General features: G+C 37.5%; 2 protein-coding genes across 2 annotated transcripts; one reads left to right on the plus strand and one right to left on the minus strand.

Annotated features, from left to right (window-relative positions):
- Nucleotides 1–3: 3 nt before the first annotated feature.
- On the minus strand, nucleotides 4–2,292 carry LOC121427859. The gene has a single exon (XM_041624431.1). It carries the CDS (start codon nucleotides 2,290–2,292, stop codon nucleotides 4–6), a length of 2,289 nt encoding a protein of 762 aa, XP_041480365.1.
- Nucleotides 2,293–9,831: 7,539 nt separating this feature from the next.
- On the plus strand, nucleotides 9,832–16,104 carry LOC121427998 (THAP domain-containing protein 11-like). The gene is made up of 2 exons (XM_041624575.1): nucleotides 9,832–10,089; nucleotides 15,426–16,104. The coding sequence occupies exons 1-2, from the start codon at nucleotides 9,876–9,878 to the stop codon at nucleotides 15,911–15,913; spliced, it is 702 nt and encodes a 233-aa protein (XP_041480509.1). The 5' UTR covers nucleotides 9,832–9,875; the 3' UTR covers nucleotides 15,914–16,104.
- The last annotated feature ends 1,657 nt before the right edge of the window (nucleotides 16,105–17,761 follow it).

Here is a 17,761-nt window from a genome sequence, read left to right on the forward strand (position 1 = left end):
TTCTTAATACCCATCATCCCTTTGATGGATTCCATCTTTGATGATCTTTAGAAATTTCTTGTCTTCCTGAGACATCGTTTCCTTTCTGTCTAATTCATGAAACTCTCTTTCCATCATCTGAAGGAAGTCTCCAGCAGTAACTTCCTTTAACTGTGTCTTGTAAATGTACTTCACATTAGACTGACTGTCTGTCAGATTAGGATCTGCTACCTTCACATTGACAGTACGATATGTCTGCCCAATCGTGTCAAAGCTCTCTGTGGAGTCGTTCTGAGAACCACCGACGATGCTCCATCCCAACTCCGTCTCTACTGCAAATGGCTCATCATTCTTTCCAAGAATGCAATTCTTTGGTGCAAGAGCACGGGCACAATTGTATCCAATGAGCAGACCTATGGGGCAATCTTGCTTTGGTGCGAGCTGGTTCGAGAGATTGTTTAAGTGAGTCCACTTGTTGGCTGTCTCTTCTGTGGGGATATGAGCTTCATCAAGAGGGATGGAGTTCCTGGAGTATGCAGCAGGAAGAGGTATCTTTACTGCTGACTTAAAACCTCGAACGACAATATTCTTGAATTTCCTACATGGAATTGTTTTGGAATCTGTCATTGTAGTCAAACTTAACATCGCAGTTTCAGGGGACACCTGAAGGTCATTTCCAATACTATCTGTGATAAATGTTGTATCCGACATCGTATCTAGTAAGGCATATACTAGTATCTCCTTCTGAGGGTCATCCAAACTAGATAGGTAAACAGGCAGCACCATCGATGTGAGAGAAACATCTACATATGACCTGACTCTGTTGCAAGAAGCTTCTTTCTCCTTGGTAACTTCTTTGGTCTGAGTAGACTGTGCCTCACTTTGATCATATTTTCTTTCCGTAGACAGCTGATTTAGTGTCTCATTGTGTAGACTTGTTGGGTGGCGCTTGTTGCACTTCTTGCTCTCAGCCCTCTTTTGACACTGCTTTGACATATGACTTTTGGAGAGACATCCGAAGCAAAGACCTTCTTTCTTCACTAAATCTCTCCTTTGCTCCAAAGTTTTCTGATTGAAGTCCCAGCACTCATTCAACACATGATTCTGCCGTGTGCAGAGTACACGTGTCTTCTGGGTAGTGCTTGTCTTGCTGGCTACAGAGAAGGTTGTCCTTTGTTGACGACATGTAGGATTCTTGCTTTCTTCCTGTATCTGGAAAGCATCGTTATGATTCTTGTCTTTTCCTGCCTTTACTGTGTCATATGTAACATACGGATCATTGGCAATATCAGTTTCTTCTGATAGAAATGAGACAAATTCTCTGAATGATGGATACCTGCCATTGTCTTTTTTGACTTTCGCTACCGTGCGATTCCATCTGTGTCCAATCCAATCCGGAAGTTTCATGCAAATTGTGCTCATCTCCCGAATGTCATTTAAGATTTCCAAGTCTTTGATTTCTGATGATGCTTGAAGACATTGTTGCAAGAAATCTGAAAGTTTCTGAAGGCCTTTGGAATCCCTATTGCCGATCCTCGGCCATGAGTCAAGTTTGGATCGAAAGGCTTCTGAAATGGTGAAGGGGTTGCCGAAACGCTTCTCAAGTATTTCTCTGGCTTGTTCATATGCTTTCTCAGACCTCAGCAAAAAGAAGCCGCTGACAGCCTCTCTTGCTGATCCTCCAATGTACTTTCTTAGGTAGTGTATCCTTTCACCAGAGGGAATTCCACGACATTCAATTAAAGTTGTGAAAGCTGATAGCCAGTCAGGATATTGGAGAGGATCACCCATAAATACTGGAGGCTCAGGAATTAGTAACCGACTAAGTGTCATCGTTCGAGTGAGAACTTCTGCTAGACTTTCATTCTGTTGGGCCTCGCTTGAAGAATGAGATGGCTGGAAGACGGGTGAATCAGGATTTAAGGCCTTGCTCTTTGTGAGAGGAGGATCGATGGAGGCGTCATGTTTTTGCGACTTAACCCTTTTGTCATCTTGATTAGGGGATTTAATCAATTGTTTTGTCGATCTCATCGTATCTGTTGACGCACCATCATCTTCTACTTCGTCATACACTCTTATCATTGCCTCCTGTGCCTTTAGTTCACCTTCTAGGCGTTCCTCTTCTAGTTTTCTTCGTAGCTGTTTTATCTTGAGTGAGGCTTCTTTCCTTCGAGCATCTTCTTCCATCTCGAGGCGTTCTAACACCATCTGGCATTCATTCTGGCGCTTGTGAGCAGCAAGTTTCTCTTGCAATGCTGCCGCTTCAGCTACTACAACTGCCCTTTTTGAAGAAATTGTAGACATTTTCGACATCTTAGACGCAGCAGACTTCATTGAAACAGAGGGTGCTTCAATGAATGTTTCCCGTCGTGATTCAGAAACGGCAACCACAATTTTTGAAATTGTGTCTACAATAATTGGGGAAAGCTCATCTAAATGCTTGGCTATGTCCTCATTCACACCGCCTTGAATTTTTTTCAAGTTCACTTCCAACTTTTCGCAGAGAATCGAATCTTGCAGAAATATCAGATTTCCGCAGAGAAAGTTCATTTTCGTTAATGGGGACTGAAGAGAGCAATCTATCAGTGTCCTTTAGGGTTGTTAGCAGGTCAAGGTGTTCTGAATAAAATTTGCCCTGCAACTCATCATCTTTCTTTTGCATGATTGCTTTTTCTGTTAGTTTTGACCACTTTATTTGGTATCAGGGTGACCAGATTTCACAAAATGAAATACAAAGAAGGCTACACAATGTTACACCTTTGAAAAATTATAAAGAATTGGAAGGGAGGGTGAACGAAAGAATGAAGGAGAGAAAGAAAAGACGAAAGAAAAGAGATGAATTGAGAAGAAAGAAAGAAAGAAAGAAAGAAAAAAAATAAGGGGGTCACCCTGTTTGATATAAACGAAAAGTCTGTCAAATCAACAATTTGCCGTGATTTTATTTTTACTAGATTCTCTCTATTATTTTGCTTTCATTGATATGGATCATGTGGATAATGCAGAATCCTGCTTACATAATGTGCAACATTCCTGTAAATTTGTTAATTTTATTTCTGATTAATTAATTTTGCGCATATTTGCATTTTCGCAATGTTATACTATGATTTGATAAATTCAGTACAAAAGTTGGGTATTTCTGGTACAAATACCCTTTAGGTCCATGTCTGTTAAATATTGATTATCAAATACGGAAATTAATTACTTAAGTAATTAATTTCCGTATTTGATTTGATTTGTTTTATGTTTTATAAGGCTTATTTCTGGTACTTTTTTTTTGTTTAAGGAATTCTGTCACTGTCCCATGACCTTCTGTTCCTGTGCCAGTTACAGAATTCCTTGCTTTCTATTTAATTGTCACATAATTTAATCTATTCCTACTACATTATTTATTTGGATTTTTCAGTATTCTCTGGCTCGCCGCACTGGTGCTGGGACGCGGGGCGACAGATTCGGTTCGCTAAATCTGTTGTTATGCGCATCTGCAGTGGTGTGGGCGTGCTAGAGAGTGCTGAAAATTGGTGGAATTGTATACTGTTATTTTTGTACTGATTATTTATGTCTGTATTTTGTATGTAATGCTGAATAAGTGTTGTCGGTGGCGTACCGTGGGTCACGGCATGGGGGGGGGGCACCAGCAAAAATTTTGAATCGCTCAGTGATCGCGCAAAGCGCGCTCAATTACCAGGTATAGTCCTATTGACCTTAGACATTTTAAGGACTGTGCCATTAAACGGATATGTAATGTATCTCACTGATCAAATGATTCGAGCGCGAAGCGCGAGCTGAAATTTTTTTATATTCATACCTAAAAAGGGTCATAATAAGCAATTAAAAAAAATAAAAATACGTATCTGTCTCGCTTAACAAACAATGCGAGCGCGAAGCGCGAGCTGAAATTTTTGTATTCATTGACCCCAAACAGAGACAGTTTAAGGACTATTTTTTTAAATCAAATAAGAGAATACATATCTCACCATACTCATCTAATTTGAGTGCCAAGCGCTTGCTGATTTTGTTAGAAAACATGAAACACCTTTTGTAGTCATTAATCATGATTAAAATACGCATCTCACTTATCAAATATTGCGAGCGCGAAGCGCGAGCTAAAAATTTAGGATATTCAGACCTGAAGAGAAGCATTTTAAGGCTTGTTTGTAGGAATTTACGAAGACCATACGTATTTCACGTACAAAATGATCCGAGCGCGAAGCGCGAGCTGAAAATTTTCTATATATTGACCCCACACAGGGACATTTTAAAGACTATTTCTGTTTTTGAATCCATTAAGAGTATACATATCTCACCATAGTCATCCAATGCGAGTGCTAAGCGATTGCTGATTTTGTTAGAATCACATTAAAAAACATGAAGAGCTTTTTGTAGTCATAGTAATCATGATTATCATACGCATCTCAGTAGCGCAAAGTGCGAGCTGAAAATATAGGAAATTCAGATCTGAAGAGGGGGATTCTAAGGCTTGTTTGTAGGAATCTACTATGACCATACGTATTTCACTAAACAAATGATGCGAGCGCGAAGCGCGAGCTGAAATTTTTTGATATTTACATTAGAAAAATAGACATTTTAAGGACCGATTTCAGGAATTCATGAAGAGCAGACATATCTCATCAATCCATTAATTCGAACGTAAGCACGACCAGGATTTTTTATATGCAGACCTTAAAATGGAGCTATCACTTTAAGTAGTCATGAAAAGAAGCATATGTCACTACATAAAACAATAATAACTCGAAAAGCGATGATATATATTTGGTGCATATTGACTTGAAAACAGGACGTTTTGGTACAACATGATTGTACATGTATATCTCGTTAAACAGACAATGCTAGTACCAGGAATAATGAACAAATAGGCCCTGCATGAGCACATTATGTTTCATAAATTTATGAAAAAAAATAATTCTTATGTAATATAACACAACATATATAATATAACATTAAAATGTACAATACATTCTTCTTTCCCACTACGTTTCTTTCTTCTCCCTCTTTTTGTTCCTTTTCTCCCGTGTTTTTTTTTTGGCCAGCCGATGGGGGGGGGGCACGTCCCCCATGCCCCCCCGTAGTTACGCCACTGAGTGTTGTCATGTAAATTTTAGTGCCAGCGGAGGCCGAATTTCTGTGTTTATACAGACAATAAATATTTGAATCTTGAATATTTGAACAGACATGGACCTGTCCACGGAGGATTATTCTATTGTTACTGGGGGTGCTGAGCATTGTCACAGCACCCCCAGAAACAATAAATAATCCTACGTAGCCAGGTCCATGTGAACAGATCTCGTAACAAACATGCAAAGCAATGGGGAAATACACAAGAAATAAAAGAATACATTTAAGCAGTGACTTTGATACTATATGTAGTGGGTTATATAATTATTCATAATGACGCGAATGCTACATGTACAAAAAATATAAACTTTTTCATAGCCGAATTCATAAAATTGTATGTTGCACACTCGAATTCACTAATCACAAATAGAAATAACCTTATTTCACGAATATAATCAAACATAATATACAAGCTTTTGTCTTAACCATGTCTGTAAAAGCGAATAAGATATTAATTGGTCAATTTGTTTTTTGCAAATTAAGTGGTCAAAACATGAGAAATCAGCTTGGAAACCGGTCTTATCGCATTTAGCACATTATTGTGTGAAATAGACCGGTTGCCAACTTTTAACCCCAAATGCTCCTACATGTAGAGCTCATATTTTCTCCAATAGGTCTTGTCTAATGTCATAAAGGTGGTTCTGGAACCCAAATAACAAGGATTAGAACATATGTAGTCAACATTAAAGTGGTCACAGGGGAGGGTTCATATAGAATATTATTGATATAATGTTGAGGGTCTGGCATTTTTATGGACGACAGAATTATAACTTATAACTGTTACTACTGTTATCATCATCATCATCACCATCATCGTCATTACCACCATCATCATCATCATCACCACCACCATTATCATCATCTTCATCATTGTTGTTGTATAACTATTATTGTTGTTGTTCTTATTCTCATTAGTATATATTAGTAGTAGTAGTTCTCAAAGTAATATGATAGTAGTAATATCATTATCATTAGCAGCATAATATCCTATCTACAAAACATCATCTGTAAAGTTTTTCATCAAAATAATGTCCATTAACATGTGGCATTTTTTCAAATCTTAACCAGATTATTACGGCCATTGGGTTGAATAATTTTAAGCGCTCATTCGCTTCGCTCTCCTATAATAAATCTTGGGCACTTTTATCAGCAAAATCCAGCCCCTCCAATGTTTTGCATCACATTTTGTCTTCTTAATTGATAATCACTTGGCGTCAACGTGCTTTACAATATTCCTTGAGCCGCTTTTGAGTATTTTAGGTATTATTTTAGGATGTAATTTAAGATTTAATCAGCGGTTGTACCCGGATGTCGACTTGAAGAAACATATCCGATTACCTTTTTGTGGTAAACACTTGTCTTTTCCCCCTTTAGATTAAAATATGCCATTAAAACTTATAAGGGGTTGTTGTCATGACATGCGTATCTTCTTACGATACGCCAAATTTATACGAAGTCTTCATATGAAGAGTTTAGTTGCAAAAGGTGCTAGGTCCACTTTGGAACATTCCGAGAAAAACAATGTTTTTATTCTCACTTATTGCAATATTCTTATGACAAACCAAATATTGTCATGATGTACTACCCTATCATGCCAACATAAAATTGGGTATAAAAGAAATCTACCTGTCTTCAATTTTTTTCTATATACTTAAAAAATTATCATTGTGGACCTAACCCCTTTTGCAAGCAAACTAAAATGAATCCAACGCTCTTTTTGGTATAGGGGTTCTACTGGCTGTATGAACAGTTTTGACAAACGTTGATGCGGGTGTTGCCTGTCTCGATCTATAGATATGACATTGTGCTACCTTTGTTTATTTGGCAATTGCTCATTGTTCTAAACAGGGAGGGTCCTATACCGTCAAAGTTCTTTGGGATCGTATCAAAATTTTGCTAAATAGCCCCGCCTACGCGGTGCCGGCGCTCCTACGGGATTGTTTAAAGAAAACCCAGCAGTTTCAACTGAAATTTCAACCTATCAGGTGATAGGAATTAGGGAAAGTTTCTCTCTCTCTCTCTTTCTTTCTTTCTTTCTTTCTTTCTTTCTTTCTTTAATTCTTTCTCCCTCCCTCCCTTCCTTCCTTCATTCCTTTCTTTCTTTCTCGGCCCCCTCTCTCTCTCTCTTCTTTCTTTCTTTCTTTCTTCCTTCCTTCCATAATCCTTCCTTCCATTCTTTCTTTCTTTCTTCCATGGGTGTCGATCACGGGGGGGATGGGGGGGATATATCCCCCCCCCAATATTTCAAGTGGGGGGGATGGCCTGTATAATCATCCCCCCCAATAATTTAAGGTAGAAAAATTATAATGATGATGATGAAAAAATAAAGTTTGATCATGGTGATTATATAATACCATCAATCAGTTTGTTTCTCTCGCAATTTGTGTATACATTCCTTTTCAGGACTATTAAACAGAAGGGTGGAGATTCATATGAAAAGGAATGAAATGTTTATGTATATGATATTTTTTAACACATGACATAAAAGGACCCTTACGAAAAACAACTTTTGTTGATAGGGTGTTTCATCCCACCAGTGGTGAATAAATTAATTTTAATGAATCAATTAATTCAAAAGGGTGGAAAAAATAAACCAGAGTAAAAGGGTGGCAAGATAAATCGTCTAAGGAATGACCATATAGCTATTACAGTAATAGCTCTATGGAATGACGGTGAGCCCGATGGCGCACGAGAAGCCACACAGTTTGTAATTTGTGCTAGTCTTAATAATTATTGGTTCGAATCTGCATTTTATCATCATGCATTAAGAAAAAAAGATATTGCCAGTCGGGTTAGATTTAAGAGAAGTTGTATACACAGAGGCGTCGATCGGGGGGGGGGGGCAGGGGGAAAAGATATCGTTTTGCCCCCCCCCCCAATAATTCCGCATGTGCAACTAAAAATAGAATAAGATTGTAATGCTACACTGAAATCAGCAAGTTAGATTGAGATACCAACTCGATTTTCATTTAAAATCGTGCTCAAAATGTCTGCTTTTTCAAATTGGAATATATAAGTTTCCAGCTCGCGCTTAGCGCTCGCATGATTTCTGTACCAACAACCCATACTTTTCATCATTAAATAGGTGAATAGAATGTCCCGTTTTTAGTTCTAAACCTCAAAAGAACTCCCGCTTCGATTTGCAATAATCTTTTGTTGGATATAATATATCTTGTTCTTTAGTAAAAGCGTCCATTAAACTATCTTTTTTTCCAGGGGAGCGTTTCATGAAAGGACTTGTCAGACGTTTTACCCAACAAGTCCTGTTTTATCCGACAGTTACTATAGTAACAGTGCTTCTCAACCAATAAGAATCCAGGAAAGTTGTCAGATCTGACTACTTGTCGGACGAAAATATTGATGAAACGCCCCCCAGATCGAATTATCAAAATTTTCAGCTCGCGCTTTGCGCTCGCATCTATTGTTCTTCTAGATACCCATCTTAATCATTGGTACCAAAAATGCTTAGAATGTCAAGCTTTCAGGTCAGAATATAAAGGAATTTTAGCTCGCTCTCTAGTGAGATATATACTAATCTATCCTCGTGAGTTACTAAAAACAAACCTAAACAGGTACATTTTTCCTGTTTTCATGTGAATACTTAAAAATTTCAGCTCGCGCTTCGCGCTCGCATTGTTGGTGAGGGTGATATATATATATAAAAATATATTTATATACATATATGTGTGTGTATACATCATGCTCAATAAACAGATCACTATGTACATGGTCCAGACAATTTTTTTGTCATTTTTTTTCTTTCGTATTAGTTTAGAATAGGCTTACTTGTGACAAATTGAATTTTCAGTACACTACAACAATGAAGGAATTTCTAAGAACTCCATGCATATCAACCACTCTCAAATGTCCTAACTTGTGATTTTAGTGGGGGTAATGTTGAAAGATCCCCATCCACATGAACATTTCTGTCAATCATCCCCCCCAACCAAGAATACCGATCGACACCCATGCTTTCTTCCTTCCTTTCATTCTTTCCTTCTTCCTTTCTTTCTTTCATTCTTTCTGTCTCCATTCCTTCCTTCCATCCTTCCTTGCTTCCTTTTGGCTTCCTGTATAATGTCTTAATTCCTTTGATAAATCCGTTATCTATTTTCTTCTTTCTTTTCCTTTGCTTATTCAATTTTATTTCTTTCCTTATTTTTTTGGGGGGAGGGGGCTATGAGTATGAGGGGGAACAACTCCTGTGGCTCTGTTTGGAAGGGGTGTGCGTGCAGCCTACTCTGCCAATGTCCAATGACCGCCGCAAACAGTGACTAGTCTGCAGACACAGACCCTGATTGAAACTATGATCAGCAAGTGTGTCTCCACGTAAAGACTAGCACATACAAAACTTGGCAAAAAGAAGCTGCTGAACAGAAACATACAAAACTTGCTAATCCATTATGCGTCAAATTTTATAAACACAAAAACGACAAATTGATATAGGCGTAAATATTCATATCTGAATGACACGCGCCTCAAAACCCAAGCTAACAACAACAACAACATGCTGTTTCAATTTATCAGTACATAAGGCATGATTAGGCTGCACATTCAGACCTTTAACTCGAGTGAAGGGTTTGCACAGCAGACTAAAAAGTGACCTCCTCGAATGAAGGCTCGAAATGCATGTGACGTCACGCTGCAAAATAGAGCGTGCGAAGTAGTACGCCCTCACTCAGAGGACAAGCGACGATCGATGCAAGAGCACTGAGAGCTAATCGAAAGAATTCCGTTCTTAGTCTTCTAGAAATCTTTCTGAAATGGTGAATTTTTGCTGTGTTACGGGGTGTTCGAATCGAAGTAACCGGGAAAGGGACCTGTCCTTCTACTGTATACCGACGGTTTTGCATCATCAAGGTGAACACTCGCATAAACTCTCAAAACAGCGACGGGAAAAGTGGCTTTCCAACATCAAACGCATTGGATGGGAACCGGCAAAGCATTCGCGTGTATGCTCTGTACATTTCATCAGTGGTACGTATATAGATGAATTTAATTTTAGTTGACTGTGGCTTAGTATACAAATGATGCATGGGTTAGAGTGGGTCAGTAGGAACTGTGTGCACAAGGTAACTTTGGCATGGTTTAACCCACGAGGCGCAGCCGAGTGGGTTTAGACCATAATGCCAAAGTTACCGCGTGCACACAGTTCCACTGACCCACGAAAGAAACCCATGCATCATCTGTTTTATAGAATGGAAAAAATTTATTGAATAAAATACAAAAATTAATGATTTACCGGATGCATGATAATTTCATGCGTCCGGTAAATTGAATTTACCGGACGCATGAAAAAATTTACCGGACGCATGATTTTTTTTACCGGACGCATGATTTATTTACCGGATGCATGAAAATTCCAAAATGTAATGCAGACACTTTGATAACCCTGGACAACATAAATATGGGCTTAACTGCATAATATGTTGGCACAAAGGCATTATTATACCCAAAATGCCAAATACAGCTTTGCATTGACAAGATCTTGAGGCAGCCTCCGACCTCCAATTTAGCTGTGTGTATGCCCGGGCCGCGCCGGGGGCCAGCGCTTGCAGCTGCCTGGGCCTGCAGTGCAGTGGAGAATTAATTTGGCTGTTCACAGCTCAGGGCAGTAGATCTAACATTAGATCGTATGTCTGGACTTCTCAACTAACAAGTATGCGGGCAGTTTTAATCCCAATGACAATTACGGTACCAGATTTGTACTTACAGATCATTTTGCATCCTTTATTTGATTCATTCTGCCTTGATCGAAAATTCAAAATTTTGACGTAAACAAGCGTAACAGTACATGCGCGATGACATCACAATGACCTTTTCGGGCGATAGCTTGTTTACAGTGGATATCGTTTTGATTATCGGGATATCGTTCGTGCAGCCCAGTAAAAATTCTTGCATAGCTCTCAACCAATCAGATTGCGGGGATTTTCTCATCCATTCTATAATATAACTCTTTAAAAATTCAAGTTTTAAAATGATGTTCATTGGCTGATTTAATCAATGTACGAAGATGAGCTCTGATTGGTGTAATAGATCTCTATGGTTTGTATAAACTAAGACTAAGTTAAGTATAATTTTAAGTTCAGCGAACCAAATTAAAATAGACTGGCTGTTGACAATATGTGATTATCGTACGATGCAAAATAAAACTTCCATGATACATTTCAGCTCAAGGAATGTTTGAAAAATGAGGTCAAGAATGTCTGCATACACGTAAATTAAGAAACTTAATAAACAACAAAAGAAAAGGAACTGGCTTCATGGGCTTGTCTGCTAACTTACTGATGCTGTTCAAAACAAAATATAAACACAGTCTTGACTCTTGTTTTGAAAAAAAAAGTCTACATGCAGTTAAAATATGGCTGCCCAGAAGGAAAAACCAGTTCCACTGGACCAGTTAGACCAGAATTTTAACTGGTAACTCTGGAAATTGGAACATTGGTTTACTGGTCTAACTGGTCCAGTTAAAATTTTACTGGTCCAGTTAAAAATTAAACTGGTCTTGAAGTACTGGAATTTTATACTGGTCTTGTTTCTGGTGGTTGTTACTGGTCTCACTGGTCTTCATACTGGTCTCACTGGTCTTCATACTGGTCTAACTGGTCCTCAAACTGGTCGAACTGGTCCTCGTACTGGTCTTACTGGATCAGTTTATTACATGCATTTGGTTTGTTATATACCATGGCCAGTGAAATGTGATGGAAAAGATAGTTAGTAAATTAATCTTTCTGCTGTTATTTTGAATGTGATGTATGAAATTACACATTTTCATTGTGAATTAGTTCACACACTTATTTTGAAGGTTTTCAAACAACAATGAGTGCTATTGCAAGGATATTCCATTATAAATCCTGATTTTTCTTTAAAAAACAGGAAATATGCAAATGAGGTAAACCACGTGATCAGCATCATCAGAATTACTGGTACTGGTCTTGACCAGTTTAATTTCAAACATTGAATTACTTTAGACCAGTTGACTATATATCAGAGGAATACATCTTGCTTTGATCTTAATCATAATTAGAGGAAATAATTATTTTAATGTTAATATCAATACTTGATAATTATGATAATATTAATAATAATAATTACAATATCAATAACAATAATAACAGTAATAAGAATGATTACAACAATGACCATAATAACCATAATCCTTACTATAATTTGGCTAATCTTGTGTGTCCTTCCGTTTGTTTGAAGCAGCTTTTCTCCGTGGTTTTCCACTCAATCGAGCTGGAATTTTTTCTAAACATGGTTAAATTGTTCACAGATGGTCATGAGGGGGGTTGTTTGTGGTATTTTTGTCGCATTATTTAAAGTTTTTTTTTACAATTCGTAACTTTTTGGCATTCCTTTTCGCAGCCCTGAGTATAGCTTCGAAGTATTCCCAGTCCCTTTTACCTCTCTCGGGTCAGCGAAATTCAAAGCACGGTATACGGTACGTACTTGCTCATGCGCTGGCTGCATGCATATATGCATGTAAACGTAAACAACATACCGTAATCGGCCGATGTCCTCAGTGCAGTGGTTACCGTACAAATTGTGGGCAGTTGGACACAGAAAGAGGTTAACCCTATTCTGACTTGGCTTTTTTGAAAACAAGTGTTGACTGGGGGTTTGCTGGGGGTGAGGGTCTACATCGAATGTTTCTGCCCAGTTTCATTAACACATCCTTTGTATTTAATCCTATATTTTAACAGATTGGGCTACCTGCTACTCAACGCTCCAAAATCAAACTGTGCCAGTGCTCTGTTGTACCATAGAGATATATACTTAACATCTCTATGTGTTGTACACAGTTCAGTGCATGGTTAGTATTTTGACGTAAAATGTAATATTTATATTGAATGATTGATGCCGCAGTAAATCTTCCAACATATGATGAAGTTGTTTGGTTGAGTCAGATAATCAACTCAGTGCTAAGGTTCCAAAACCCAAAATTAAAATTGTCTTAAATATAGATTTGCTATTAACCCTTTTATTTAAAGGCAAATTTGATCAGATTTTCTTCTGCAAATTGGCAACACTGGCATTTTTTCTTTTTTTGCTACACATATTTTGTTTGACATGTATTCTACAAAACTCTGTTGTACATATGTAGATGTTTATTAAAAATGTAGATATGAATATAACAGTGTAAAAATGGTTTATCGCTTCAACAGCCAATACCGTGTATTTACATGTATAACAGACATACGGGACCTATGCATTATAACATGCCATCTCAAATATTATGATCTTTTCATCTGTATACTGTTGTAGCATATCTTGCCTTTAATTAACATGATTATATTTTATACATTGTGTGTTATATTTTTATGAAAAAAGACATAATCTAACATACACGTATCAATATTGTTATTTATTTGAATGAAATTAAATATTGTATTATAATCAGTGAAGATGCCCATATAACTTTTAAAAGACACAATAATTCCATAAGATATACATTTACAGTGTACTTTCTAAGATTTTTATCAATTATTTCAATGCATAACTATTTGATCCACCAGTAAAAAAAAAAGGATATCTAAAACCTCTAAAAAAACATTTAAAAAGCCCATGTAAGCCATACAAATCTTATCTTTTTATCACAATTAACATCTAAAACCTTTTCTCTCTCTCTATCTCGCTCTTTTGTATTCTTTAATTTCTCTATCTCTCTCTGATTTTCCCACTGTCTCTCACATTCATTTTCCCAACTGTCTCTCTCATTTTCCCCATTCTCTGTCTCTCTCATTCATTTTTCCCACTGTCTGTCTATCTCTTTCTCTCATTCATTTTCCCCGTGTGGGTCTCTTTCATTTTCCCCTCTGTCTCTCATTTTTCCCATTCTCTGTCTCTCATTTTCCTCACTGTCTGTCTGACTCATTTTTCCCACCACTGTTTCTGTCTCACTCATTTTATCACCCCCCCCCCCTTTCTCTCACTTCTTTCCGACATCCTGCCATACTTTATATGTCTGAGCAACCTTTAATTTAAAAAGTACAAACAACCGCAGTCTAATGTACATTGTAAGGTACATGTGCAATGTACTTACATATTTATTTCTGACCCAATACATGTAATCATAACATTTCTATATCACAATAATTGCCTCTTGACTGCTTACTGAATACACCGTGTTCTAATACATTTTCCATTTTATAGTTAGATTTGAATTTCACTCTGTAATGATTATGCTCCAGTTCAACTCAAGATGCTTAACTTAATTGAACCTCCTATCTATATTGAAAGAGAAGTCTGCTATGAATCAGTTGTCTAAATATATTTCATCAATAAACTGCTCGGCTTTCAGTGTGAATAGGCAGTCTAGCTGTACATACAAGAATGTCACCCCCCACACTATGATAAAGAAAAATGACTCCTACCCCCTGTGCTGCCACGGGTAATTGCTGCTAGTAATAATAATTGTGATAATCATACGAGCAATGATGATAACAATGATAAATGATAACGATAATAAGTTTCTCTGAATTGCAAGATTCATTTTTCATAATTTGTTAAATGATCTGACTTGAAAGTCATTATTTATTGGACCAGTAACCAGAATGCAATTGTTTGAACTGGTCTCCAGTTCATTTTTACTGGTCCAGTAAACATATACTGGAAACCAGTAAAAATCTACTGGAAACCATTTATTGGACCAGTAACACCAGTTTAATGAAAAACAATTTAACTGGTATTACTAATTGCTTCAACTGGAATGCAATTGTTGGAACTGGTCTCCAGTTGATTTTTACTGGTCCAGTTAAAAATCAACTGGCCCAGTAAAGATATACTGGAAACCACTAAAATTATACTGGAAACCAGTAAAAAAAAAATGGTCTAACTGGTTTTTCCTTCTGGGTGGTCACTACACCCCCCATTTGCAGAGGACCATCTAGTTCTTTTCTTCATTTCAGTTTTTGGGGTCACACTCGCACATCCCTACCTGTTCCTGAAAGTGAGCCAGCCATCTTAAGGAGGACAAATGTAGAACTGGATGCACAGGCATAACATGCCTTCATTCATAGTCTTGCCTAGCTATAGCTATGTTACTGCCTATGTACTGAAATGGTATGTCATATTTCTTAAATAAAAGAAGGCAAAACTGAAGTGATTACAAACTTGATAGGGATGGGGTTTATAATTTGGCATGAAGTGCAAGTCACAATCTTGAAATTTGATTGTTATTTTTTTTTAGTAACCTTGAATTTTCATTTTACTTTCTGCTCCTCTTACAAACTAGTACCCAGTACATGTACCGAGCTATTTGTAGTTCTTTTAACTTACAATTGTTTAACCTTTTTTCTCCTATTGTACAGGCAAGCCATCATTTCTGCATTGCGTGGACCATCCAGACTGGGCCCCCACACAAAGAATGGGGTATACCACCTCCAACGCTTCCTCACCCTTGCAACAAGGTAAACAAACAAAACAGCGTAAGCGCAAGGCAGATGATATCTCCGCCGCATCGGCATTGATTGAATTGAGGCAGAATTTACAACCAGTAGCGGATGATAAGCAACGGCATGAGGAGCATGACACCAATAGAGTCAACAGGGGGTGCCAAACGGACATGTCATCCCAGGATGTATCTATGATCCATGAGCGGTACAAGCAGATTGAACAGGACAACATTGCACTCAGAACTGAAGTTCTTGATCTAAGAGAAAAAGTCAAATCACTCCAACACTCAAGAAAACCTGGCAGGGCAAAGCTGCGTGTAGTCTTCAGACATAAAAATAAAATGTCAACTGCTAGGCGGACAAACCTTTGTGTGAGTGATCCAGGTGCGCAAGGTGTCAGCTGATGTCAAATCAAGGGAAAAATCCAGCAACTCTTGAGGTTGAATTTTAAACCTAAATCCTTAATTGATTGCAAGGATTGCCTTTCTGTAGCCAGTCAGGTTAAACCTATTTTATTTGATTTTGTTACTTCAGAAGTTCAGAGAATTGGATTTGGGACCAAGAACCAGTGGGGCTATTTCCTTACAATCACAAACAAGTGGGGCAAAAGGTGTCTGATTGAAAATGATTGAGGCATGCCCTGCTGTTGACCTGCGCGAAAGAGAGCTCCGCCCTAGCATTGTTCAGTATGCTCACCATATGGTCTACATGTTGAAATACAGGCAAGTGCTCTTGGACATAGCTCAGAGATTAAAATACATGTATGTCTAAACTTGTTTGGCCTACGGATTGGGTGTGCATCAGTCCAAGGTGTTCAAAAGTTTTCATCGGGTTCTGGACATAATGAATAAGACAGCTTGACTTATATAAACTAGCCAAGTCATGATGACTTTGTGTGAGTATGCCAAATTCTCTGTTTCATAAAGTTTTAAAGGAATGTGCAACCATCATCAACGGCACTGAAATATCTATTGACAATTGGCTATAAGTCCTCCAAGATTGAAAAATAAGTGTATTAGCTACTGATTTTGTTAAAAGAGGCCCAGTGGATAAGTCTTCTGACTTTGAAACAGAAGGTTGTGGGTTCGAATCCCAGCCATGGCGTAATTTCCTTCAGCAAGAAATTTTTCCACATTGTGCTGCACTCAACCCAGGTGAGGTGGATGGGTACCCAGTAGGAAGAAATTTGTTGACTGCTTGAGCGCCAAGGCAGCCCAGCTAAAGCCAGGGTAATAATAATAGCAGGGCCCGCTTGGAGAACAGTTTTCAGAACTGAAGTGGTTTCCCTGGATAAATAGGTCTATATTATTATAATTATTATACACACTTTATAGAACTTGGGAAGTATAAAATAATTATTCATGTAATGACATAAGAAAAAGGAAAGATTGGACACGACATCATCAGCCAACCACTGCATTCCATCACAGCATACATACATGTATTCCATATTTCAAGATTGTTTTCACGAAATAATGCTTAACTTTAAAGGAGAATGAAACCCTTGGAACAAGTTGGCTTGTGTTGAAACAGAAAAATCAAAGAATAAGAACAAAGAAAGTTTGAGAAAAATTGGACAAATAATGAGAAATTTATGACCATTTGAATATTGCAATCACTAATGCTATGGAGATCCTCCCATTGGCAATGCGACAAGGATGGGTGATGTCACATGTGAACAACTTTCCCTTTGATGGACTATAAAATACCCATAAAATGTCTCTTTTTGCTTTTTCTTATGGTGATACAAACTCTTTATCCATGATGTATTCTTTAAAAATGTGTATTACATGCCCTCCTATAGAAAGAATGTATGCTCTACTGATAGATGTGAAAAAAGAGGCAGATTAAGTGAAATATATACTAAAGTAATGGGGGGAGAGCTGTTCATAAGTGACATCACACATCTTTGTCGCATTGCCAATTTGAGGATCTGCATTGCATTAGTGATCACATTATTCAAATGCTCAAAACTTTCTTTCATTATTTGTCCAATTTTTCTCAAACTTTCGTTGATCTGTTTCTTTGATTTTTCTGTTTTCACACAAGCTGTCTTGTTCCAAAAGGTTTCATTCTCCTTTAATAAAAATGTTGATTGTTGTCACATTTTGAAGAAGTTTTTAGTGCTTTGCTTTGTGAATTTTACTCTATTTATTTAGATATATATTATTTCCACCCAATTTAACAAAATAGGAAATATCTGATGCACGTTTTGGCTTGCATGTTGGCGAAATTACAAAAATAAAATGTGT

The sequence above is a fragment of the Lytechinus variegatus genome, chromosome 14 (genome assembly GCF_018143015.1).
Source record: "Lytechinus variegatus isolate NC3 chromosome 14, Lvar_3.0, whole genome shotgun sequence".
Classification (NCBI taxonomy): Eukaryota; Metazoa; Echinodermata; class Echinoidea; order Temnopleuroida; family Toxopneustidae; genus Lytechinus; species Lytechinus variegatus.